Raw genomic sequence first — 27,094 nt, forward strand, 5'->3', positions numbered from 1 at the left:
CTCAACTGGGAGGTGTGGGAAAGAAAACAGTGAGGGTGACCGCCTAGAAAACCGGCTGCGGTAAAATAAGCGACCAAAGCGTTAAGCCGTGAATCAGCGCTGAGCAGACGTCTCCTTTATCTGAAGCGGCCGTCTGAGAGGGGCCAGGACCCAGAGAAGTTTGTCTCCGGGACATTGAGTCCGAAATGTCCAACAGACCAGCTGAGGACACACAGACCTGAGGGGGGGCTCTGGAGGGAGAAGAGTGGGGCTCCTGGCCGTCAGCCAGGTGGGAGAGAGCCACCCACAATGTCCAGCGTGAGCCCTCTGGCCATTCCAAGAAGGCTGGTGACAATGGACAGGGCAGCCAGACCGCCCAGGGTGGCGGGCACTGGCAGGGCTGTTTCTGCAGGATGGGAGAGGCCTGGCCAGGGTGGAGCTAACAGGTAGGGAGATGAGGAAGAGGACTGACAGCAGGGGAACAGCAGGCATTGAGCGCATACCAAGAGGGGAGACAGGGTCGGCCCAGAGAGGATCCCACCCAGCAGCCGGGCTGGAGGGTCCACAAGGCGCTCTTTCTCTGCCTCACCATCTCCACATCTTTCACGCTGCGTCCTCCTCCACTCGTTCGCTGTCCCTTTGGAACTGACTTGCCCTAGAGCCGACAAAGTCTCCTTAAAGGCCTCGTTTACTGAGGCTGCCCTCGGGAGGGGGACCGCGGGCTCCTGACCAAGCCCTGCGCCTCTCGGCTTCTGGCCGAGGTGTGGGGCAAAAGGAACCTTTCTGGTCTTTAGACACTCGGTCTGTGTCTCGGCCAGGGACCCCGCCAGAAGGGAGACAGGGAGGACAGAGTTGTGGCCTTTGATCCTTCCCCACCCACTGCGGCCGAGGGGAGCTCCCGGCTCAGCCCAGTCTTACCGAAGGTCACCTCTCCATTGCCAGTTTTGTCAAACAGCTGGAAGGCTACTACAAACATGGCATCCGGGGCGCACAGGATAGACTCAAATGCTATGAATTCTTGAAAGGATATTAGCCTGTGGGAGAAGAGGACACAAGAGAGAGTCAGTGTCTGTGGGTACAAATGCACACGTGCATTGCACATGCACGCACACATGTACACATACACGCGCACAAACACACGCATGCGCACACACGCACAGGCACACGCGCACCCCCCCCCATCCAGACTCCCGAGGTGAGAGAAGCCCCCTCCCCCCAGGCCCACTGTCAGCCTCAGAACACCAAGGGCTCAAACTTGGGGCTGGGACATGACAGCTTGGAATGGCTCACTGAGAGGAAAGTCTGCCTCTCTCAGCAACGAGTGCTGCGGCTCTTATCAATACTGCATACCAAGTCCTAGAGCTCACCCAACATGAAGCGGAATCTTAGAAATCAAAATGGGGTTTAATGCCAGAAATAAGACACATTATTCATAATATTACCATTCCATTCTCCTTATTATCATATAAATTAAGACTTCACAAATAAGCCACTGATTCCTTGTATAGCAATGAAGTGAATAAATAAAAGCACTGAGATTTCTCTCAGGCAAAGATTCTGTCCCTCGTCTCACAGGTTTGGCACCTGGGCACATCTTAAACACCAGAGAAATCAAGCCTTCAGGGAAGGTGGGAAAGGGAACAGAAATATTACCACAGGGAGCTCCCCTCCAGCCCTCCAGTTCCTCGGAAGAGACCAAATCCCATTTGGGAGAGTCAAGAAAAAACCTGCTGTGTCATTCTTTCAGGCCAGGTTTGCAGACTCTGGAGACAGGAACGTTCAGAGTGAAGACTGGGGGGGTAGTGGTCTATGCTGGGGCACAGAAATCCTGCAAGACCCCAGCTCGACTGACATAACACTCAATTCCCCCAAAAGAGGCATCAGGACAAGCCCAGACATCCAGGCTCTCATACAAAGTCTGAAATCACGAAGTAGGCTGAAAGAGGTCGTGCTAGTGATGGGACAGACAAAACATAACCCAGCAGAAGAGGACTCTGAAACAGTGTCAAGAAAAACCTCAAAGAAGACCCCAGCTTGGGAGCAAGAATCCTTTGAAGACATGAAGCAAGAGCTAAAAGAGATTTCTTAAATGTTTTTATAAAGAAAAGCCACGTCAGAGGGGAAAACGGGAAGAGAAGTAAAAGCTGTGGAGGAAAGAATGGGAAAGCAGCTGAAGAGCCTGGCGCAAGAGGCTGGTCCAAGCCCCAGAGGCTCTAAAATGGGAAGGCACCAAAAGAAGCCAGTGACTCCGGAAGACAAAAAGAAACATGAAACCTAGTCAAAAGAGTAAACACAGGAGAAAGCGTAACACACCACACAGCAAAAACAACTGATCTGTTTGAATTAGAATTACTGTCATGAAACCTAAAAAGAGCCTAGCTACCCCATTTCTAGAAATTATACAAAACTGCCCAGCTGTCTTAATACCAGCAAGCAGAAAGGAGACCGAAAGGATGCACTGATCACCTTCTGAAAGAAACCCCCAAATGAAAACCCTAGGAACATTCTCACCAAAGTCCCGTTTCTAGGCCAAAGAAAAAATGCTGCATGTAGTCAGAAATAAATCATTCAAATACTGGACCAACCTACAGTCAGGATCACACGCAATTAAGCAGCCACCACCACGAAGGAACAGAGAGCCTAGAATACAGTACTCCAGAAGGCAAAGGATACAGGCTGACAATAATAACAATAGCGAATGTTTATTTAGCACCCACTGTGTACCAGGCACTGTGCTAAGTGCTTTACAATTACCATCTCGTTTGATCCTGGGAGTTAAGTGCTGTTGTCATCCCTACTTTACAGACGAGGAAACTAAGGTTTGCCCAGGGTTACACAGCCAGTGTCTCAGGTGGGATCTGAACTCAAGTCTTCAGCCAAGAATAAGCCACCCCCACGAAACCGAGCATGATCCTACACCAGCAAAAATGGACCTTTAAGGAAACAGAGGGCTTCCAAACAATCCCGATGAAAAGATCAGAGTTGAAGTGCAGGACTCAAGAGAAGCATAAAACCCCAAATGTGAGCAAACGTTCACAAGGGATGAAAGAAGGAGAAACTGCTCACACTGCTATATGGAGAGATGATACATGTCCCCAGCAGTTCTGTTACGCTTTGATGATTTTAAAAGAGTGGAAAGGGAGGGGAGGAAGAAGGTGGGGCAGGGGGGAAGGAGAGAGAAATTATCTGGATGAGCAAGGGAAAGTCTACACAGACAAGGAGGAAGTGAAGGGAGCTACTGAGCCTCACTCTGTATGAACTGGGCAAAGAGAGGAAGAACACACACACACAATTACGTACAGAAATATGGAAACAAGAGGGAAAGGGAAGAAGGGGGGGCAGGAAAGAGAGAGAAGAGCTATCAACTGACGTGGCGTTCTCCTCAGCTGGGGACTGGCTAAACATACTCATGTCCTACAAAGGTGATAGAATATGACGGCTATAGAAATAATGAATGGGAGTTTTCAGAGAAATCTGGGAAGACTTGTATGAACTGATGCAGACGAAGTAAATGATTTGTACGATAACCACAACACTGTAAAGACAAGTGACTCTGAAAGTCTTGGGAACCTTAACCAAACAGAGGCCAGCCCTCCCTGCAGAGGACTCATGCTATCACTGACACAGAGGTGAAGGGCTCTGAATAAAGAATGAGACGCAGAGATGTGTCAAACATGGGCCGATGCAAAAGCTTGTTCTCTTGACCACATGAGCAAAAGGCCTTGTTTTTCTTTCTTTCTCAGTGGAGGGAAAGAAGGTGAATCTTGGTTGATGGAAAATAAAATTTAACTTAGAAAACGTTATCTTCCGCTCCATGTGCCGTCATCTCATTAAGAGAACACTTCGCACACCGAACCCAAGCGACACAGGGACAGCTCTCTGGGCGACAAGACTAGCTGGGAAAACAAAGCCATGGGGCAGAAGTTCTGCTTCGGTCAGAATCAAACACCACATGCCAGATAAGCACGTGGAACGTAAAAGATCACACACACACACACCCTCTGAAGCTACAGCTAGGGAATCACTCCTCTTCAGAAGGATAAAACAGATTACATCAGTCACGCGAAACGGAACGATTCTTCCATAAACAGAATCAATGACGCCAGAAGCTAGCTACTGGGAAAAGATCTGGCATCCAAAAGAAACAAAACCAGGAGCCATTCCCCAAATGCTGAAGCGGTCACAGGACAGGAACAAACGATTCCCAGAAGAACAGCAGATGGCCAAACGCTGCTCCAGATTTCAGCCGTGATAAAAGATTTGACAGAGCTCAAGAGCCACAACAACTGTCTTCAGGTGAACAAAGCTGGGTCATAGAGGGCAGGAGAAGCTCCCTAAGTGTGGGAGTCACCCAAAATACCACACCTCAGAACCTGAGCCTCCCGGAGCTCTGCAGAAAGCGTGTGGGTGAGAGTGAGGCCAAGCCTCCTGCAACTTCATCAGACCAGGGTCCAGAGGGGTCAGACATACAGACCCGGACACACCTTACTTCAGGGCTGCTGTAATCTCATTTCAATTAAAAAGAAAAAAATGTGATAACAGATTGCCGTAGAATGTGTGTGACCTGTGGCTCAGTGGTGCAGTGGGTAGAGCACTGAATTCAGAGGACTGTGAGCTCTGTGACTGGGGCGAGTCATTTAACCCGTTGGCCTCAGTTTCTTCACTGCTGTGAGGATGAAATGATATCATACTTGCAAAGTGCTCAGCATGACGCCTGGAACAGAGTCAGCACGGCGTCAACGATAGCTGTTGTCATAATTATCACTGTTCCTCCGCGTTTTATCTCATGCATCTAAAAACATTATTCTGAGGAGAGGTGCACAGGGTCCTCCGGACAAGCCAGGCAGGCGCCTTGTGCAGAGCCCCCGACTCAAGGCTCTGTGCAGACAGACAAGCACTTATTTGGGAGCTTGGGGGGTACGTTCTGATGGCATTCACGGAGAGAACGGCAGGGAGGTGGCAGAGATGCAGACAACATCACGTGGGCGGTGTGCGCTTCCAGGGTTTAGATTCTGCGAGCAGAAGGGATGGTCTCCAGGCTGCCTTTTTCTGGGTCTGGGCCTTCCCTTCATCCCCTCCATCCCCTCAGTCTGCACTAGCAGAAAGCCAACCAGAGTTGCTAAGGGCTTTACAAAGCCTCGCTTTCTCACTGCTGATACCGAGGGCTCTGTCGGTTAACACAGAAAACTCCCCACTACCCGGGTCACCTTTCACGAGGCCAACACCTGTCTTGATGGCAGAAGGCCTAAATAACGGGACTGCCATCAGAGGAAAAGCTGCCTTCAAATTGCCCGTGAATGTGCCGAGCGCTCCCACAGCTCTAAGAAAAGGCACAACATTTTATCCTCTTCCACATCGGACCAGGGGTGTGCAGAGGAGTTACCGTTCGTCAAGATGACTGGATGTCAGGTAGACTCTAACCGCAGAATGATCTCACTGCGTTTGCCGAGCGCACACCTGGTAAAACGTGTCTGTGTCCAGTTTGGCATGAGCATGGTGACCCTCTCACTGGACAGCTGTGGCAGGGTCCTCCTTTGTCTCCATTAGCGTCTCCACCTGCTCTCCTCTCCCCTCTGAGCCTCATCATCCATGTCCCCTATGATCTTCAAAGACAACTTTGGGCACACCCAGCCAACCTGGGTCCCTGGCTGAGGTGTGGACCTTGTGTCTCTGCAGATCACAAAGGTTCCTTTTGCCCCATGCCTTGGGCACAAGCCAGAGGCGCAGGGCTTGGTCAGGAGCCCGCTGTCCCCCTCCTGAGGGCGGCCTCAGTAAACGGGGCCCCGAAGGAGACTCTGTCGGCTCCAGGGAAAGTCAGTTCCAAGGGGACAGTGAATGAGTGGAGGAGGACACAGTGTGAAAGAAAGACTGGGAGAATCTTTCACAGCCATCAGCAGAGCAAGAATTCTTCACCAATGGAGGGACTGGAGAAGTCCCTAAAGACAGAACATGTAACTCACGAAAGTATGAAGGGGAACTGACCACTGGGGAAGACGTGCGTAACCAGGGTCTCTGACTGAGAGTGCCAAAGGACCAGAGGCCAGGACAGACTCGAGAAGAGGGGAACCGGCACACCAGGAGGTGGAAAACCAGGCGGCGTTCATGTAAAGCGCTCCCCCCCAGAGGCACGAGGTGCAGAGAAGAGGCAAAGAGCCCAAGCACCGATGAAGGGCCCACCTCGTGCCACGCAAGACACAAGGTAAGGCCACTTTCAGGCGGGGGAGAGATGGGGGTCCGTTTGTCGGTAGCTGACGGACAGACAGATGGAGAGACAGGGGAGGGGCAGGGGGAGCAATCTGCTGGAGATGAAGCAGGACTGGGAGTGTGGGAAGCCTTCCCAAGAAGAGCAGGGAGGGGACGGAGCTGCACAGTCTGTCTCCACAAGCCCTCTTAATCAGCAGAGAGGTCAGCACCTGAGCTCAAGGCTTGGAAAAGGCCTAGGGAACACAGAGCCCCTGGCAAGAGGCTGGGATCAGAAGGCTTTAAAAGGTCAGGCTGGAAGGTGTGTCTTTTATTCTGGGGGCAACAGGGAGTCAGTGAAGGTTATTGAGGAGGGGGTGTGTGTGTCTGGGGGCACAAGCCTCACCTGTGATGGAGGGACTGTGCTCTCCACTCCTCCTGGGATTCTGACAGCTTTTCAGAGACAGTCACTGTTTCAGAGGCTCCTCCATGGAGGGTGCTTTGTCTACAATCGACGGCAGAGACGAGGATGCTCTGCAATCTTCAGGCCTCTCTCTGCTCAGACTCCTCCCGCCCCCAACGGCCACCAAAACTGCCCATCAGACCCTGCCCCGTCCTCCTCCTTCAGGAAGTCTTTGTGAGCCCCGTCCCCCCTCTCCCCTGGTCTCCCTCCCCCTTCCCCGCCCCTCCCTCTCTTCCTGGTCTCTTTGCTGTGCACACTAGCATGGCCTATTTGTTCTTAAATACATCTTTTCTTTGGCTAAACTGTAAACTCTGGAGAGCAGAGACCTCCTCCAACCTCGTCTCATCGATTCCCCTGGCCTCGTCCATGGAGAAAGCTCCCAAAATACACACCGAGAAACCAATAAGAAGTCATTCACTTCCTCAAGTGCTTCCGATGACCCCGGAGTCACGTCCACCCATCAAGTCATGTCCTACCATAAAATGACTGCGGGTGTGCGCGTGCCTTATTCAGACGTGTTCTCCTGTTGTGTCTAGCGTCTCACATCCAGAAACACCATTGTCTAACACGTGTCATTACAAACAGTATTCAGCCACATTCACTGGAGGTTAAGCTGAGAGGCTGCATGTTTGACTGCAGAGGGATCTGGTCTCGTATTCAGAAAGACCTGGGTTCAAGGCTCACCTGACACAAGCGAGTCGATCCCCCTGCCCCTGCCTGGCAGGCAGCTCTCCTGGACCATGGCTTGTAGGTATAAGGCAGGTCTGGCCCCCTGCTACTGTGCCCACCGCACCCCACCCTCCCAAATGGCCAAATCCTATGTTGTGGACTATCAGAACGACCCACCGACCACAGAGCTGGGTGCCAATGAGGCAGGGAGGGCACTGAGGGCCCTGGAGCCCACCCTGCTGACTGGCGAATCAAGACAAGTCCAGGGCTCTACGGCCCCATCCAGCCCAGGAGCTCCCTTAAAGGGAGGAAGGGGCGACAGAGAGCAAGCAGTGGACCTGAAGATGATGGACTGTCAACGGAGAGCAGCAGCAGAGAAGAGGGAGCCTGCTCCCTGCATCAGGCCTGAGTCCTGCCCTCGGCTGTGGGCTGGCTGGTGCCTGGTCTTCGCCTTCAGGGGGCCTTTAGTAACTGCTAGAGTCCACAAGAATCCTGCTGCAGGAAAAGGGATCATCCTCTCCCATGCAAAGACTACGATGCAAAAATGCAACCCTGGGAGGGCCCAGACTGGGGTGTGCTGGTGTCCAAAGCCTGAACTGAGGAGGAGGAGGGGCTGGACAATAAAGAAGGCAGGCCACGGGCAGATGGAGGAAGCCTGTGATGAGAGGTGGGAAAGAAAAAGAAAAGAGCAATAATATCTGAAGGAACCCTCCGGGTGGACACTGGGCAGGACCCCGGGACCCTGGCACACTGGAATTCCCGAGCTCAGCTCTGGCTCCCCAACAAGGGGGCCCGCAGCAGACCCACACTCCAGCCTGGGAGGACCCTCGAGGAAGCCGAGCCCCCATGGCCTCACATGCTCCAGGTCCGCGCAAGCTGCCACAGCATTCCCAGGTTAACTCCGGGCCTAGAGCACAGTGGAGTCGCTCTATCCTTGGTTCCTTTTTAAAAAATGTCAATGACTCTCTTCAGTATGACTGGCTTCATTGGTAACCCTCTATGTGGTACATCAAGGCTTTAAAAGCATGATTCTGAGAAGGGGTCCACAGGCATCCCCACAACACCAGAAAAGCTGAGGGCCCCCAATATCACCTTAGAGGTCTTTCTCTGCTCGGTCCTTGCTTCATTTACCAAAACTGAAACCAAGTGAATTTTAAAAACACATTCCAAACTTCAAAGACACCAACTTCTAAATGTTCAGCACACAATGCCCTGTAACAGGAGAGCTACCAGCAAAGAAGGGAGGCGAGAACAAAGGGGTGAGGAGGAGGAGGAGGAGGGCAAGAGAGGGAGAAAGGCACCCTAATCCCACTGGCTGGGAGGGGAGGTAAAGGAAGGCCACCACCCCCACAGCCACCAGGCAAGCTAACTAGGAAATCAGCCACAATTATAAGGATAAAGGGAAGATAAGAGAAAAAAGAGAAAAGCAGGCTGCAGGAGCCTGGAGGCACAATTTGCTGATTACCAACTAAGTGACCTCCACAAATGCCTAACCCAATTAAACCATTAACTGTCTGATGAGGAGCTTCCTTAAAGAAAGCCCAAGCCAATGGGGTCCTGGTCTACCTCCACTCCTGGGTGGACTGTCTCTTTGATTCTCAGTAAGAGAGCTCCCAAGTGCCCTCAACTCAAGAGATCTCCTGAATAGCCAACAGCCAGGGAAGGGGCGAAGATCTGCTTTCTCGTGGGCACTGTTAGCAGATGGCCACATTATCTACTTTGTTCTTAGATTTAAAGGGGGTGGGGTGGAGTATGACTAGTTTTAGCCAAAATTACTTTTAATCTACTTCTTAGTCAAAGTCTTAAATCTCTCAAATTGAAACCCGGGTGAGAGACGCGAAGAAGTGAAGCTTTATTAATAATAATCATCAAATCCAATCTAACACCCTGTTTATTTTAAATAAAAGCTTAAGTAATAATGAAATCAAAATAAGATTGGATCCTTTATCAGAAATAGCAACTCAGTAGTGAGGAAAGTTTACTTTTTCTTTCAATTAAAGTACACGCACATCCAATTCTAAGATCCATGTACATTTCAAAACTCCCTTGATATTCACATCCAGCAAATCCTTGGGAAACAGAGGATGTGCTGCTTAAATGCCCTGTCCACACGCATCATAAAAGAATCAAATAAAACATGTCAGTGTCTTCTAGATCAGCTCTGAGGTGCCAGGGACCGGGCCACCACACCCCTAATGTGCCAGTGGCCAGGCCAGCTGAATTCAAATTAACCCCATTTTTACACGTTAATTAAACCAGCTATTTTCTTCCCTGTGTCGTTTTGCTCCTTAAATTGCAGAGCCTACAAAGGATTCCCAACAGATCCACTCTGACAACAACCATGTCTTCATTTACTCCTATTATGACCCCACAATACAGTAACTGAGCAGTAATTTTTCACAGTCAATTAGACGGGCGGGCGGCTCTTTATACTCCGAGATGCTGCAATAATGGGAGCCTGAGGGCCCCAAGCGAGCCTGCATCCCTGCATCCCCGCGTCCCGGCTGCGGGGAGGGGGAGGGGCAGAGAAGAGTTGCCCAGGCAACGCATTTTCTCCTGGCTTAGCCGAAACCCTCGCTGAATTTCATTAGGGGTCATTAACGGCAAAAGCCAGCAAGGACTTCCCCACACTCCCCAAATCCAACATTCCACCATTGATCATTTTAGCTTAAATGCAGAAAGGGCCCAAGTGAAGGCCCTAGAGAGAGGCCCAACTCAGAGATTCCCCCTAGATCCCCCGAAAGCGGGAGGCTGAGACTGGCCCGAGGGAAGATGACCAAGAAACCTTTCCAGGAAGCTACCACAGGACAAGCCACAACAATAAACTGGGGGGCTCTTCCCCACTTTCACCCCACCATCCTAGGAGTGCACCTCCACATAGAATCACAGCAATAAATTCAAAGTCCCCGTCCATCAATCCCCAAGTAATTATCATGCACCTGCAAGGTGCCAGGCCGAAGCTAAGCTCTGGGGATACAATGGGGGAGGCAAGGCCATTGGGAACTGAGCACCTAATAAAAAGGGAACAAACACAAAGGTGTCTACGCCTGCAGCTGAGGCACTGGGAAAGCCCCCCCTCCCCCAAAGTGTTTATGACCTGTCAGTTAAAGAAAGGGGGGGAGGAGGGAAGGGATTACAGGTGTGAAGCACAGGGATGGGGAGCCTCAGGTGAGGAACAGAAAGGAGGGTCTAAGCACACAGCCAATAAGGCTGGAAAGACACTTGGAGAGGTGAACAGGAATGACGCTCGACCCCAGAGGCAGCACAAAGCCACTGGCTGCTGAGCAGAATGATCCATGGTCAGATTGGCTTGGAAGGGAAATGATTTAGCAGCGCCGGAGAGGATGGTCCGAAGACGAGGGGCAGAGGATGAGGATGAGGGTTAGGGTTAAATGAGGATAAAGAGTGGGATTCAGAAAGGAACCTGAGGGCAGAGACTGGGGGGGGGAGGGGGAAGACCCGTGGAAGCAAGATGCCACCCTGCTGGGATCCAACCCCCAAAGTCCCTGGGACACTGCTAGAGGGGCCAGGACATTCTGACCACGGGGAGAGTGGGGAACCAGAGAGGAAAGCTCTTTGGAGGCGCATTCCATCTGAGAAATCTCTGTTCCGTTCAGTTCTTTTTAAAAGTCCAACAAGCAACTAGGGACGTAGGACCAGCGGAGGGGAAAGACACGGGCCAGACACATGGATGTGGGAGCCACGGTTCTGGAAATGCTCATCGAACACACAAGAGCTTCCACAGAGCTCCGAGGGAGAAGAGGACGAGTCTGCATGAGCAGTCCCGGGGCGAGGGGGTGCGCCGGATGGCAGCTGAGGAAAGGGGATGGAGAAGGAGCCATCAGACACGGGGCCAGGGAACCAAAAAAAAACTCCGTCTGGAGTAGAGAGGGTATGTGTGCCATGATGTGTGGCAACAGACAGATGGTCAAGAACCTTGGAAAGAGCAGCTGCTGACAAAGGAGGAGGCCAAGAGCCAGAAAGCCAAAGTGAGTGAGAGGAGGCACAGGCAGAGAGAGAGAGGGAGACAGAGACAGAGAAAAACAGAGATAGAGACAGATACAGAGAGACGCAGAGACGGAGATACAGACACAGAGACAGAGTTAGAGAGACACAGGGACAGACACACAAAGAGAGACAGAGACACAGACATAGAGACACAGAGAAAGAGACAGACACACAAAGAGAGACAGGAGCAGTCCGTGCAGAATGAAGAATTCTTAGGGAGCGCTATATAACTCTTCCATCCTGAGCTGTATCCCTGTTCCAGACTGAAAACTCCCTGAAGGCCCAGGGCCCATCCCTGAAGAGTTTTGTTCCCTCGTTTTTCACACAAGGGTATGTTGGGGTGACAAAGACCATGAAAAGCAGTCCTGGCTCCATTCTGCCTGGGAGACACAACCCATATTCCACAGTTATGATGTTAGATAATGAGAATCCCTCATCAGAATAATTACTGAATGCTACAAGATCCTAAATTAAAGAAAAACAAAATTACTTCTCACCTGCTACGTTTATTAAAGCAAGAAAGCAGAATCCATTCACTTGAGGTAACACTTTTAAGAAAAACTGAAACTAAAGGTGGTTTCTGGGTCAACCCTGGTCAACTCAGATTTACAGAAAAATTCCAGAAACAGAAATGAGCCCCAGCTGTTCATTCCTTAACAAACTGGCTCACCTTGATTTGTTCTCATGCCTTGCCTTCTCTGAGCACTGGCCTCTCCTTTGGTAAGAAGCCTATAAAATGGCACTATTTTCTATGTATTTCACTATTCAAATAATTCCAGCCACGTGCAGTGAGCTGATCCTTAGGTCATTATCATATACACATTGTCAGGAAAACAAAAGGAGGAAGAATTTACTCTAATCTGGAGGCATTTCCCTCCCAAGACAGCACTGACATCAGTGTTGGCTGAGGAAGGCAGGGGGCACCGAGCCAGCCTCTGAGCTCCGAAGGTCCCACGTCCATGGTCGCTCCTCTCCGATGTGACCGTCTCAGGCCTCAGCACAAGAACCTTTGTCACCCACCGGCCTGCCTAAGTGCTGGGCTCTGCGCCCATTTCTGGGCCATTCAGGCTGTCTTAGAGAAAGAGGCCTCCTGATTGAGTCCCAGACTCCAGCCAGTTTCTCAGGGAGGCCTTTCACTAAATATACAAGCCCACACACTCAATCTTCCAGCTCTAGGATACTTTTCAACATAAGGCATAAAATTAGAAGATGACAGGCCAAAACACCTGAGAGAAGTGGAAAGGCAGACGGTTCTTGGGGGCATCCCCCCCAACATCTGGCCTCCCTCTCCTGGGTCCCAGGTAAGAGATGCTCTGGTAAATATCAGATTTGGGGGGGAAATTCCTGCAGCAGAGTCTGTGAACAAGACCTAGAGAGAACTGATCCAGTCACTGTCCAGTGTTAGGGTAAGTGGTCAGAGATCAGACACAGGTCCCAAAGAAAGAAATGGAATCTGTCAACCACTCATCAAAAATGCTCCAAATCCCTCAGGATAAGAGAAATACAGATGAAAACTTCTCTGGGATGGGCCAAGGTGACAGAGAGGAAGATGACACATGGTGGCAGGTCCGCCGTGGCCTTCCAGCTCACAGGGTGCTGGCTTCTAGGGTGGCCATTCTGGAACCCACAGGGAACTCTCTTGGCCCACAAAGTTCCTCAAAGTACAGGACCTCTGACCCCTGCTAGGCACCCCAGGCCCCATGACCCAAGGAGGTCCAAGAAACAGAAGGACCCCAACGTGCAGAATACTGAGTGCAGCTCTGTCTGGGCAGGGGAGCCCATCACATGGGGAATGGCACAAGTTATAGGAAGAAAAGCAACGGAAGGAAATTAAGAAATTAAGAAAACTAGACAGCGTCTTGATGCAGGGTGCCGAAGGCACCAGGCTTGTTTCCATGGCTGACCCCCCTGCCTCAGTCCACGCCACGTGCCGAAGGCTCTAGGCTTGTTTCCATGGCTGAACCCCAGTCCATGCCACGTGCCGAAGGCTTCACCATCTTATTTCTGTGCACCCTTTGGGCTAATGAGGACCCTGACTTACTAAGGACTGTCTCACTCACAGTGACTCAATATCAACAGAAAAATGTTTAGAATTTAGTCACTCCTCATTGTTGAAAAAAAACAATGTGCTGGTTCAAAGCTAACTGTCCTATCATACATGAATGGGACAGCCAGACTAGAAAGATGATTTCTGGGCAACATTTATGCCACGGACGCCCTCTCAGCCTTTCCCACATCTGAAATCAATGTGTCTTGAGGCAAGAAGGAGCGAGCAGCCAATCTTCCAAAGGCCTGGCCATCCCATGGGGTGACAGACGCCCTGGGGGACCACCAGCCGCTCCCCCTCACTCCCAGGAAGAGAAAGAAGAGCAGAGCGTCAGGGCTCAGAGGCTGTCCCCTCCCCCAAGCAGGCAGCCCCCGCCTGCTCCCCTGAGTTCACATTTTTCCTGACAAAGATAATGGGCCTCATTTCAGAAAAGCTTCTGCCAGCAGCTCAGCAACTACTTCAAAGAGCTGCAAGGAGACGACGACACAGTGTGCAAAGAACCTTAGGTCTGGGGCTCCCCGGCCCACCCTAAACATATGCTGGGAAAGGGGCACGAAATCCAAGCCAGACAATTTCAGGAACCATAAGCCAGCTTTTCTGGGGTGCGCAGACTCGACTCGAGCGTCTCCCAGGTCAGCCACCTCCTCACGAGTGTTGGCTCTGTGACGGCGACTGAGCACAATCCAGAAAAGCAGATGAGAGGAAGTCTCTCAAAGGGCACGTCCAGGGAGTCTGAGGGCTGTGAGCCCAAGGAGGCTCGGGTGCCAAGGACCCCTCTCAGATACCCTGGTGCAAGCCTGGGGAGGTGAAACAGAAACTTGTTACACCTCTGCAGCTCTGCAAAGTCGCCGCCTGGCATGTGTGGGCCCCCTGGAATCTGCCGCTGCCCACGCATGAGGCGTCATCTTTCAGCTCCCTCCTCCCATCCACCTCCCGGCTTCCAGCCTTCCATTGACGGCCCCCACTGTCTCCCCTCTGCCCTGCACGGAGTTGTCTGTGGTTAGACTGTGGGAGGGGACTGCTTTTACCCTTCACTTTGCTCAGAGCCTGGCACACAGCAGGCACCTAATGCATGCTTGTAGCATATTGCTGACAGATATGATGGGTGACGGAGAAAAACTGGCCCTGCCCCGACCTACAGCACTCTTCTCCTGAAGGAAAGTGCCCCCCAGGTGGGGGTGGGGAGTCTCCTTTCTCTTGCTGTGTCTTCAGTGAAGAGTTTCTGTGCCAAAAGCCAGGGGACCCACCCCTGACCCTGGCAACAGATGGCCAGAGCTGAGACACCGAGGGGCTCCCCATCCACCCGTCAGCCTTTGGATGCCAAAGGAAAATGAACCCGAGATGATATCTGTCGCCTTCGTACAGGAAGCGCCACCGTGCCACGTGCTGCTTTCCCCTCCAGAGTTCAGACGGCCAGTATTTGTACAAAGTAAGTAACACCCAAAGACAGGAGGTGACTCAGGTGTCTGGAGAGAAAGAAACACAAAGCAGATCCCTGATTCACAGAGGACAGCTAGTGAGGATTTTCATGTCAGAGGCTTGGATGGAAAAGCCTGACAGTGGAGCTAGGAAGGCAGGCTTCCTCCAAGAAGACTCCCATCCAGGACATGTTAAAACCTTCACTAATTAGGGCCTTCCATAGACAGATACTGGCATGGACAGCGCCCACATTCTCCTAATACTTCTGCAGCATCACCAATTGGGAGCCTCGTTAATCAACACCTAGGTTTCATTCACACAACCGCAGGGTGAAAACAGATATATACAAATAATTTCATCATCAAGAAAATTATACTTGCATGTGTCTCATGAATTGGACAAAAAGACATTTTTTCCTTATCAGGAAACAACAGTGTATAAGAAACCATAAAAACAAATAACAAATGTCCTTTTCCTCTGATTCTCCTCCACCTCCAGGCCTCACCCCCAAACCCCCACCCCAGGAAATAGCACCAGACAGGAACAGTTAGAGGAACTACCCGCCTTTAGGGCTAATTTCAAGAAGTCGCCTTTCTAGGGACTCCAAGCTCCCACCTCCGGGAGCACATGCTGGAACCAGATGAATCACAGGTAGGGCAGGCTGGGAAACTGCACCGAGAAGCATTTAGAAGAGCCTGGAGAGAGAGTGCCAAGGAGGAGGAAGAGGACCCATATGTGCCAGAGGACTGAGTGGCTGTTCCTGGGGTGGCAAAGAACTGGAAATGAAAGGGAAGCCCGCCACAGGGGAAGGCTGACCAAGCAGTGGTACGCAACGGTCACGGGCTCAGCAGTCAGTCGTTTCAGCCACGTCCGACTTTTGTGTCTCCATTTATACTGGAGGGGTTCGCCATCTCCTCCTCTAGCTATGTATCTGAGGTCAAATTTGAACTCGGGTCTTCCTGACTCCAAGCTTGGCGCTCTATCCACTGACTTGTGATGGAGTACCACTGTGATTTAAGAAATGACAAGCAGGATGCTCTCAGAAAAACCTGGGACAACTTATATGAATTGATGCAAAGTGAAGGGAGCTGAACCAGGAGAACAGTAATATGGGAAGATGATCACCTGTGAATGCCGTAGTGACTGATATACAAAGGACTCGTGATGTCTGCCCACCTCCAGACAGAGACAAGGAGGAAGCAGGGTGCAGGCTGAAGCACGGTCGTTTCCTCTCTCTGGCCTCTCCTTCCTGCCCCCTCCCTCATTTCTTCCCTCTCTTCCAGACATGGCTAATGTGGGAATCTGTTTTGCACAACCTGCACATATTTGCAATGGGGCTGGTTTTCTTGCCTTCTCGATGGCCTGGGAGAATTTGGAACTGAAAATAAAATAGAATTAAAACACAAAGCACCAAGAATACATGAGAGAGATTCACAGAAAGAAGGAGAGGTCAACACTGCCTGATGCCACAGTCACGAAGAAGACGACTGAGAGAAGGCGCTGGGCTTTAGCCATTGCTCAGCCATCGCTGAAAGAACAGTCTGACCGCAGCTGCCAGCCTAGACACCAGCTAACTTCACGCGACCCATGCTTATTTTCAAAACTTTGTTGCTGTTGTTGTTGGAAAGCATTCCCACACAGGACACATTTTTGTCCCCTGTACTTCTCCTGATGGCAATTCAGAATAGCGTATTCTTCCATCTAAAAAGCAGCAGTTTGCCTTTTTGAGCAGATTTTCCATCTCCGTCCCATCCAGTTCTGGATGATTCTAACTACAGGATGAGGCAGCAGAGAAGGCTGGGGTCTCCCACGCTGAAAGCATCACTGCGAAAGGTGGGGATGCCAAGGGGCAGAGGGTGGGTGGGCTCCAAGCCCAGGGACAGGAGTCGGCAAAGGCCAAGCAGAGGGAGGTGCTGAGGCTCTCAGGGTCCTCGGTGCTGTGGTGCTCAGGACACCTCTCTTTCCTTCCTCCCCTGCTCCTTCTGCACTGGACGGAAGCCTCCAGAGGGCAGGGGTGACCTTTCTGTTCCAGCTTATAGTCTCAGCAGCGCCCTGCACACAAAGGGCACTTAGCAAGTGCTCGGTGGGAAGAGGGGCACAGCCCGCTGACCTGGCCCCAGGAGCCAACAGTCAGGGGAGCGTCAGGCCTGAAACGAGGCATTAGGGACAAGGGCGGAGGACTGAGCGCCTGGGCAGTGACAGGAGGGCCGGAGAGTCCCTGTGGAACATGCAGGAAGGAGAAATCCAGGCCAGATCCGGGAATACCGGGGCTCTGGGCACAGAAGTGGAAGGCTCAGGGTGCCCGTGACAAAAACAGGGGCTCATTCCTTCCCAGGGGGAAGTTCAGGTGGCAGGAGCGACGAAGCTGGGATATTTGGGGAAAGACCAACATGTCAGCCGTGGTCCCCGAGGGCAAGAGACAGGGAGGCTGCCACCACAAGGGGCTGAATTCCTGGAGAAAGGTGGGAGAAGGAGGTGCCCCGGGCTCTCGCCAGGGGCTGAGCCTCCAAGGGGAGGAGAGGCCTGCCCACCAAGGGGCAGGCCAGGAACGCAGACGCCAGATGGAGCATGGAGAAGATCAAGGAAAGTCAGGGTCGTCAGCATGACTCGGTACCCAAATGCCATTCTCCTTAGCCCAAATTGCAGGCCTCCCAGAAATTATTCTGGCAATAATGACTTGAGCAAAGCCAGCCTCTATGGAGCACCTTCTGGCTTGTGTGTGGGAAATGGATAAAATCCTTGCATGTGGACATCTTCTCTCCCCCTCCCAACACTTACAAGTGACCGAGGAAAGACAGACGTGCAGACGTCAGGCAGCACCCAGACCTTCCTGCCCTCCTGGGACGGTCTGAGATGGCGAACACAGAGCGTACCCTCTGCAGACTAAGCCAGCTCCTTCAAAGAGCCTCCTCTCCTCTCGTCGGCCTTGGGACTTCCTGGCCTCCTGTCCACTAGGGCCTCTAGCTTGGGGATGTCTCCAGCACACGCAAAGTGAGACACTGACCCTGACCGGGAGAGGTTCACTGCCCTTCTTCCCACCTATTGCCTAGGGTACCAGACCCCAAGAAAGGCCAGAGCTGGCCTCTTAAGGCCCAGGCCGGCTCCAGGGATGGAGCCCCATTCTGACAGGGGAGTGTAGACACCTGGTCTCCTGCAATAGCCCACCTCTGGTGAGTCTCCCCACTGCAGTCCATCCTCCATTTACCACCAACATCTTGATCTCTGATCCCATCACCTACTCTCCCTGCCGCCTCTGGGATCCGGAGGAAAACTATTTGGCCTTCAAAGCCCTTCACAGCCCGAGCTTCCGTGACCTCTCCCTGCCATGGATGCCACAGCCCAACTGACACTGCTCGCCAATGGCCTAATTCTGTCTCTGGACCACCTTCTCACTGGCCATTGCCCATACCCGAACGCTCTCCTCCTCCTTGCCTCTGCCTCCTGGCTTTCTGCAGACTCATCTCCTGGTCCTTCTCCTAGCCGTCTGTGTTAGAGCCTTCCATCCCTTCCCTCTCAGGCCGTGGACCCTCCCCTGGGGTCTGGTGCACTCTTTGGAGGGCAGGAGGAAAAGCTGAATGTCTGTCAGGGCCAGATGCTTCCCTCTGGCCACGGGGAGGCTTCAGGGGATGCATGAACTTGTGTTTTCACCAACCTCTAATGCAATGGGATGCTTCCTTTGGTTACTGAACGTTATGCGCCAAACACCCGCAGGCATGTCTCCCTGCATGGTCCTGGATGGACAGACAGACGTGTGGACATGCTTCCTGGTGCCTGTCTTCAGTGACTAGCACCCCTGACCCGTGATGGCCCGTCTGTGGATCCTCTGTGTTTCACGGCACCATCCTCCCCAGCAGTCAAACTGACTCTACCCTGACACACAAGAAAGGACAGGCTTGGGAATCTTCTGTCCATACATCTGTGCCAAGGTCAAAGTCAGCCCCAAATCAGGAGCACAAAGATGAGAAAGTGATGCCGCTCGCTGCTGGTGGAGCTCTGAACTGACGAGGCCAACAGCGTCTCACAGAAAGGCCCTCAGGTGAAGGCAGCCAGCAGCCTCACAGCCCAGGGGAAGGGGGGGGGCGCCCAACAGGGCCAGCTTACCTCCAAAGCCTCTGGACGCACAGTCCAGCATCAGGCTTCCCCAGTTGCGCCTGACTGAGACGCACAGAGGACAAAGGATCCTGTCTGGCACACTGTAGATGGAAGAAGAGCTCTCCTATGGTGGAGATGGGGGCACGCAGCTCCCCTCACCCAAACCCAGGAAGGCAGGGCAGCCCTGGTGTGACCCCAGACTCTTACAATCACCCCCGGGCTGGGGGCCTCGCTCCCATGACTGAGTCGTGGGCTTTCGGCAATGCCTGCATCCACAGAAAGAGGCATGGCCCACCCAGTCTTAGGCACCAAGCAGAAGGCCTGCCACCCCCCTCCATGAGGAGGCCACGATCTGCACCCGCAGCACGGGAGGGTGGAGAGAAGAGACGACTGTCATTGGAAAAGCCACTTCACTAGTCTGAGCCGTCCCTAACTCTGACATGACAACTAAGGAGAGCGTGATGGAGAAAACTCCTTCAAGGTGAAAACACACCTCTTCCCAGCCCCTTCAACAGAAAGACCTCGAGCACGTTTCCCAACGAAATCGAGCCTCAAACATACCCATCCTTCGTCTGGTCCACCACACTTCCTAGGAGCTCCACAGTCTCGGGGTTGGGCTGACAATCTCCAAAAATATTCAGGTACCGGTTGATAAAGTCGTTGGGAGACATGAAAAATTCTCCATTTTTCTCAACACTTGCATACTGTTGAAAAAAAAAAGTTACTTTACATATTCGACCTCAAAAGGAACGAGCGCATCTGTACAGGAAAAATGAGAAACTCTCCAAATGTCCCGGGCCCAGAAGAGGCATCAATGAGCTAGCCATGATCCTCACGCCCATCATTCACATACATCTGAGAAAAGCCCTGATGCTGCTCAAAACAAACAGAGAAGTTGAGGCATTGAGAGAGAGGACAAAGTGGTGCTGCCTCCGTGCCTGCCCAGGTTGGGCACGGAGGCCACGAGCCACGGGGGACAGGCTCGCCTGGGCAGCATGAGCACCTACTGTGCACCCCGCGCCAAACACCACACAAACACGACTTCACTGAGAAGCACTGACACCAGAGGTATCAGAACATCCGCCTTGGGATCTGCAGTTCTACAGTGCAGGGCAGCTGCCAATTCCCATGAGGTGGAGCCTCTGGTCCCTGGAGAGTTCCCCTGAGCAAATCGTGGGCCCCACTCACCCCTCCAGGGAAACCCGGAGGACCCCTGGGCTCTCCCACACCCTCTGCTCCTGCTGGAATCTCTACCCAAGAGGATAAAAGAACACAGATCCCATCTGTGCTGGTCGTATTTCAAAGCACCCAGTTTTATGGCTCAGGTCCCTTTTTCTGTCCTCCCATGCAGGGTTGACATGAGAACTCCACACCAGCCACCAGCATCAGTCACGGCTGGGACACACTCACCAGCATCTGAAACCCAATCTGGAGGTTTACCTTATCCCATTCAGAAAATGACCGTGAAATCCCCAACCCTCCTCTCTACTCCTTCAGGAGCTGCATGTAGCAACTCTGAGATCGAAGGGCCTGTACATGATTCTCAGAAGACAAGAAAACACATCATGCCTGGTTTAGGAAGAAGAGACAAGGCTTTCTGGGAAATCCCACCAGGTGCTGAAGTGTTTACGTCATGCCCTGCTTTTCCATTTCTGTAATTACCCGGGCCCAAGTTGTAATTCGATGTCACAAAATAGTCAGAGGCAGCCGTCTGAATGCTAACCCTACAGAAGGCTGGCAGGATGGGCAGAATCAAGTCCTGAACCCACTCTGGCCACACCAAGCCACCATACTCCAGACGGGCTGGAACACCACTGCCTGCCGTTACTGACAAGCATGCCCTGACCTCCTCCCAAATTACGTACTTGTTCCTCGTGTCCACTATGCCCTAATGTCTTTTCTTTTTCTTAATTTACCTTTTTTTTCATATTAAACATATTTCCACATTAGTCATGTTGTGAAAGAAGGATCAGAAGAAAAGGGAAAAACCACAAGAAAGAAAAAATTAAAAGAAATCAGCAAATAGGCTGCTTCCACCTGCATTCAGACTCCATGGTTCTTGCTCTGGATGTGGATAGCATTTTCCATCTTGAGTCTTTTGGAGATGTCTTAGGTCCTTGTATTGCTGAGAAGAGCTAAGTCTATCAAAGTTAGTCATTGAACAACGTGGCTGTTACCGTGTACAACATTCTCCTGGTTCTGCTCATTTCACTCTGCATCAGTTCATGTAAGTCTTTCCAGGTTATTTTTAAAGTCTGCCTGCTCATCATTTCTTATAGCACAATAGTATTCCATTACATTCATATACCACAACTTGTTCAGCCATTCCCCAGTTGATGGGCACCCTCTCAATTTCCAATTCTTGGCCACACAAAAAGAGCTGCTATGAATATTTTTGTACATGTGGGTCCTTTTCCCATACATATGATGTCTTTGGGATACAGCCCTAGAAGTGCCATTGCTGGGTCATAGGATATGCACATTTTTTATAGTCCTTTAGGCCTAGTTCCAAACTGCTCTCCAGAAATGGTTGGATCAATTCACAACTCCACCAACAATGCATTAGTGTTCCAATTTTCCCACATCTTCTCCAACATTTATCATTTTTTGGGTTTTGTTCTGTCATGTTAGCCAATCTGACAGGTGTGATGTGATACCTCCCAGTTGTTTTGATTTGCATTTCTGTAATCAATAGTGATTTGGAGCATTTTTTCATATGACTACAAATAGTTTTAATTTCTTCCTCTGAAAACTGCCTGTTCATATCCTTTGACCATCTGTCAATTGGGGAATGACTTTTTCCTTATAAATTTGACTCAGTTCTCTCTATATTTTAGAAATGAGGCCTTTGTCAGAGACACTGGCCGTAAGAATTGCTTCCCAGCTTTCGGCTTCCCTTCTGATCTAGGCTGCACTGGATTTGTTTGTGCAAAAGCTTTTCAATATAACGCAATCAAAATCATCCATTTTGCATTTCATTTCTTCCCTTCTCCATAGATCTGACAAGTAAACTATTCCTTGCTCTCCCAGTTTGCTTATATCAGCCTTTATATCTAAATCATGTACCCATTTTGCCTTTCACTTGGTATAGGGTGTAAGATGTTGGTCTATGCCTAGTTTCTTTCTTTTCTTTTCTTTTTTTTTGGGGGGCTAGGCAACAGGGTTAAGTGACTTGCCCGGAGTCACACAGCTAGTAAGTGTTATGTGTCTGAGGCCGGATTTGAACTCAGGTCCTTCTGAATTCAGGGCTGGTGCTCTATCCACTGCGCCACCTAGGTGCCCCCTAGTTTCTGCCATACTATTTTCTACCTAACATCTCTTCTTACAGCTCTCTCGCCTCACTTTGACTGCCAAACTCCTAGAGAGATTGAGTGCTCACTGTATGCCAGGCACTGGGCTAGGACAGCACATAAGTGTGAAGAGGGGAAAAGACAGTTACAGGCTGAGCCAGGCTTGAAGGCAGCTCGGCTGGCCTGGCCAGTTCCAAGAGGAAGCTGGAGGCGGTCATGGGCCAGACCAGGCTGTCTACATACCATTCATTCATGGTCTCTAATTCTTCATACTGCACTCACTCCTCAATGCCTGGAGCTGCCCTACGGATGGTCACCACACATCTCATAACTATTCAATGGACCCAGTGGCTGCGCTCTGTGACTGTGAAACCCAATGGTCTATTCCAGGGTTGGGGAACCCGCATGTGGCCCTCTAGTTCCTCAAGTGTGACCCTTTGACTGAATGCAAACTTCATGGAACAAATCCCCTGGATAAAAGGATTTGTTCAGTAAAACTTGGACTCAGTCAAAGGGCCACACCCAAAGACCTAGAAGGCCACGTGTGGCCTCGAGGCCACAGGTTCCCTACCCATAGTCTATTCCCTCGAACTTCTCTTCTGAGACCTGTAGCCCATCCACCCTGAGCCTCAGTCTTCCCTGGGCTTTCTTCTGTCACTTCTCTCTGCTACTTGTACTCCTAGCTCTCTCCAAGGGGCCGGAGTGGATCATTACACTCCCTTTTCCTGGGTGCCCCTGAAGCCATCCTGGGCCCTGCTTACCAGTTATTACCCCCCCCCAGCTAATCAACTCCCACAGATGAGTCAATCATATGTCTACAGATAACTTTGATCTTTGTACAAAGTCTCGAGAGTTCCTTTCAAAACTCCATCCAAGTGCCACGGGCATGCCATGCTGGGCAGTCCTGTGCCAGTGTCTCCCATGCCATACAATCGATTCCAAAGCTCCTGAGAGAGACCTTGAGAGTGTCCTTATGTTGCTTCTTCCAACCAACATGTAAACACTCGCCCTGTGTGAATTCTCCATAAAACAGTCTTCTTGGCAAGCGTTAGCTCTGCGTTTGAACATGGCCGGCCCACTGGAGTTGTGCTCTCTGAAGCAGCATCTGAATGCTTGGCAGTTTAGTGGGGCACGGCTGAACAACAAAGCTCCCACTTTCCACAGTGGCCTTTGGTGCGACACGACACCCAAATGTCCTATGAAATAGTCTCTGCGATCCTCCCTTCTCCTCTTTTTTACTTCTATCAAGAAAGTAAAGAGCAACAGGATCCCCACCCTGGCGGCATGTCTGTGAAGTCATTTGACAAAGACCTCCCCTGGATGGTACCAAGAGTCAAAGTAAAGTCTGCGGACAGCCTAAAACCAGTTTGATTTTGGCCCCGTCCACCCTTCCCCACCACGCTGGCTCTGTCACCAGAGAAGGCTGTGCAGGCTGGGGCCATGGCCACCAACGTTTCATTATCAAGCGACTCCTCTACAGGTGACCTGGACTTCGGGAAGCCGATTCAGTCTGTCTGCCAGGGCCAGAAACTGCAAAGGCTCATAGGCTGGCACAGCCTCTGAGCACCCAGGGTGCCCAGAGGCTGGCACAGCCTCTGAGCACCCAGGGTGCCCTCCACCACCCAAGGAGGAAGTGGAAGGGGCCAAAAGAGAAGGGAGAACACACTAAAGATCCAGAGAAATGCCAGTGTCCGAGAAAACGCCAATCACTCACCAAGACAAAGCTTTTGTAGGGTCACCTGCCTGTGAGCCGGGGGCACTGCGTGTGAGATAGCACCAGAGAGAGAGCCGCACGCAGTGACCCCGGGAAAACAAGGCTGAGGCGCCACATTCAGCCAGGGGATGGAGGGACTCATCAGCCCAATGGAAGTGTCCAGAGGACTCCTGCCGAGGGAGAGGCACTCCACGTGCTCCTGAATCAAGTCCCAATGGAGTCTGGCCTGTCCACTCGCATGGGAAACCCCAAGCGGAGCAGAGACACCTGCTGCCCAGATTCCACATGCATCTACCCGGAGGCGAGCCAGAGCCCATCCATCAGAACGGGAGGAGGAGAGTGGCTCAATGGCTTCTGGGAGATCATGAGAGCTCCCACTCGCCTGGTATCGGACAGTGATGTATAACACAATCACCTTGCCAGAGTTGCACAGAAAGCACTGCAGACGATCATGGAGGGTCTGAGCAGGCTGAATGCACAGCTGACCAAAAAACCAAAGAGGAGAGGGACCGGGGATGCTGTCAGAGAACTGTGTGGCAGGAGGAGCAACGGATGACCAGTAAGAGAGCGGGGTGCTACTGGTGCCCCAGCGAGGCCAGGCAGACCTAATGGTTGTCACCGCAGCAACGCCCCCATCGGCCAGAGCGCAGACCCATCTTCTGTAGGCCCCCCCGGGCAGAAGGGGAGCCCTCATGGGCAGGGGCTGCTTTGTATGCCAAGCACCTAGCCAAGGGCCCAGCACTCAGCAGGAGCTTCATAAATACTCTCTGAATGGGATGCTCTTCTCTTCGCCCAAGCAGTTCTGCACCCCTGAGACTCCCTTATATTCTTCCTTCTTCAGTGACGCCTCCACAGACTCGTGGCATCAGAAAGGAGTTCAGAGATCACGCAGTCCACCCCACCCCCGACCATCACCACCACAAGGCTTGGGAGACTCTTTAGCCTGCCCCTGCCCTCAGTCTCCTTGCCGAGTGCAGATGCGCTAGGAGATCATGAACAGCCCTGCCGCAGAAGCTCATTTACTGAAAGTGTGGTGAGAGAGACTCAGCACCAGGGTGAGTTCAGAGGCCTCCAAGAGGGAAGCAGCCTCATTCCTGGGACTGGTGCCTCTCTCGGCTACCTTCCCCAACTGCTGTGGCCAGCCCTGCTCTCACCTCACTCCAAAGAGCTACAGCCAAGGCTGTCCTGTCTACCACACACTCTGAAGCAAACAGACCCAGGCAGACCTGGGCTCCTGGTCTAGACGTTCCCTCTAAAAATGCAAAGGACAACCTGTCCACGCACACCACACCATCCTGCACAGAGTTCCCATCAGCTAGATTTTACTAGCAGATACCTGGGTAGCCCTCGCCTCATCAAGTGACCAGCACAGATCCTGCATCTGCACATGTCACTGACAAAGACCTATGCTGGTTAGATGCCATACGTAGTCTGCTCACACCTACTGGGTGCTTCTCCAGAGCTCCCTATATGATGCTCACATCTAATTATTTCAGATTACTGCGTCACATGATTGTATTAATGAACTACAGGGGTGAGGCAGCTGTACCCTCTCATCTTTGAATTCTTGCTTCTTACTCCTGACTCATGGTGTGTCTTTCACTAACCTTCCCAAGGCCACGTTTGCACTGAGGTTGATATAAATTGGAGACAATCAAATAATTCATGAAACATTTCAACCACCTTGTTCACACCAATAAATTCATTTTATAAGCTACAATCGGTTTTTAACTGAACAGATGAAGTGAAGACTTTTTATATATTATTGTTAACTTTTATCTTTATGCTGCCTACATTTCTCAATACATCCATCCCCCAGATAACTTTAGGTTTTCATGTTTATTGGTTTCAAGGTTACTGAGTTCAATTGTTCCTGACTCTTCTTTGTTTAGTCTGTTCCATTCAGCTACCTATTTTTTAAACCAGTATTAAATAGTTTTGAAGGTTATTGCTTGACAATGTAATCTGAGATAGTCTATATCTCATGTTATGAGCTATGCACTGGGTAACTGGGGATAGCCAATAAAGTTGGAGTAAGGCACTGGCCTTTAGTGGGGTCAAGAAAGGCTTGCTAAAGAAGGCGCAATTTTAGCTAGGACTTGGAGGCCAGTGAATCTTTCCAGAAGCAATACTGTGTCTAGCTCTGTACTGTCTCGGTCACTTAACTGCTATAGCACCACACCCATAAACTGATGTAGGTGACATTGTCATTTTTATTATTTGGTATGGTTCAGTTGTGGATGCTAATTCTCTCCCTACTTAAGTTAGTCTTTATTGCTTAAAGCGAAACCTTATACATTTTCCAGTTATTCTGAATGGGATTAATACTATTTTCTCCTTGATTCTGCTAGCGCTGTTGATTATCAGGGTTGATGTGCATGCGGTTACTTTATGGAAGCGACCGTCTCAAATAGCTTCTTTGCTGATTCTCTCGGATTTTCTAAACCAGTCATTAAGTCATTAATAAAACCCAACAGTTGTGTTGCTTTTCCTTAGCCCTTAAACCTTCTGCCTTACTGTTAGCACAAACATTCCTAGAACTGTGAGGCATGATGGCAGGGGAAGAGTCTCTATCACTCTTCCCCTGGCCTGACTGGGAAAAGCTTCTACGATCCGTGGCCTCTGCCAGAGCAGAGGTTTGTGGACACTCTTGGGCACTGAAAGAGGGGCCGTCCTTCAGGGTCTCTTCCACCAGTGAATTTCTGATTGAATTATCAGCTCATGAAATTCTTGTCCGTGTTCTCCTCTCAGAAACTCTGCTTAGGAGATCTTCTGAACATAATCAAAGAGTTTTTTTGGTTGTTTTTTAACACTGTCAAGTTACCAGGGCAGAGTCTGGGCTGGTTGTAACCATTAAATTTCCCCACATGGCTAACTCTGGCCATGTTCTTCAGAAGGGATTTAATAACCACAAATTAAGTGTAAGTTGGCTGACATTTTCTCACTGCCTTTGGGTCACCTACAGTTTGTACCTGTACACATGATCAGAAGACTATTGGTGGTTCTTTGGTTTTGTTTCCAGGCCACAGTGTGGTACTGCCGAAGCTCTGGACGATTTGCCAAATATCAGCCGGGGGAAGTCTGAGTCCAGCTCAGGTCCGATCAAGGATGTGCGTGTGTACACACCACAGCCACACGCCATAACGTGGTTCCTCCACACAGGAACCAGGCATTCCTTTCCTGCTTGGTTCCTGTGACTGTACAGACAGCCGAAGTGACTTCTTTGGAGCAGA

General features: G+C 51.1%; 1 protein-coding gene across 4 annotated transcripts in view; it reads right to left on the reverse strand.

Moving 5' to 3' along the window:
* SLC25A13 (solute carrier family 25 member 13) overlaps positions 1-27,094 on the reverse strand; it is an 83,746-nt gene that overhangs the window by 45,311 nt on the left and 11,341 nt on the right. For 3 of the 4 annotated variants that reach the window (XR_013485034.1, XM_020999968.2, XM_020999970.2), the window contains exons 3-4: positions 19,419-19,561; positions 898-1,013 (exon numbers count right to left, since the gene is read on the reverse strand). Coding sequence is in view for 3 of the 4 variants with exons in the window: in XM_020999968.2 (XP_020855627.1) it covers positions 898-1,013; positions 19,419-19,561 (259 nt within the window). In the remaining variant the exon portion in view is untranslated. The remainder of the gene's footprint in view (positions 1-897; positions 1,014-19,418; positions 19,562-27,094) is intronic. The other variant, XM_020999969.2, reaches the window with a different exon arrangement.

This window comes from Phascolarctos cinereus, unplaced genomic scaffold (genome assembly GCF_003287225.1).
Source record: "Phascolarctos cinereus isolate Bilbo 61053 unplaced genomic scaffold, phaCin_HiC Scaffold_1;HRSCAF=81, whole genome shotgun sequence".
Classification (NCBI taxonomy): Eukaryota; Metazoa; Chordata; class Mammalia; order Diprotodontia; family Phascolarctidae; genus Phascolarctos; species Phascolarctos cinereus.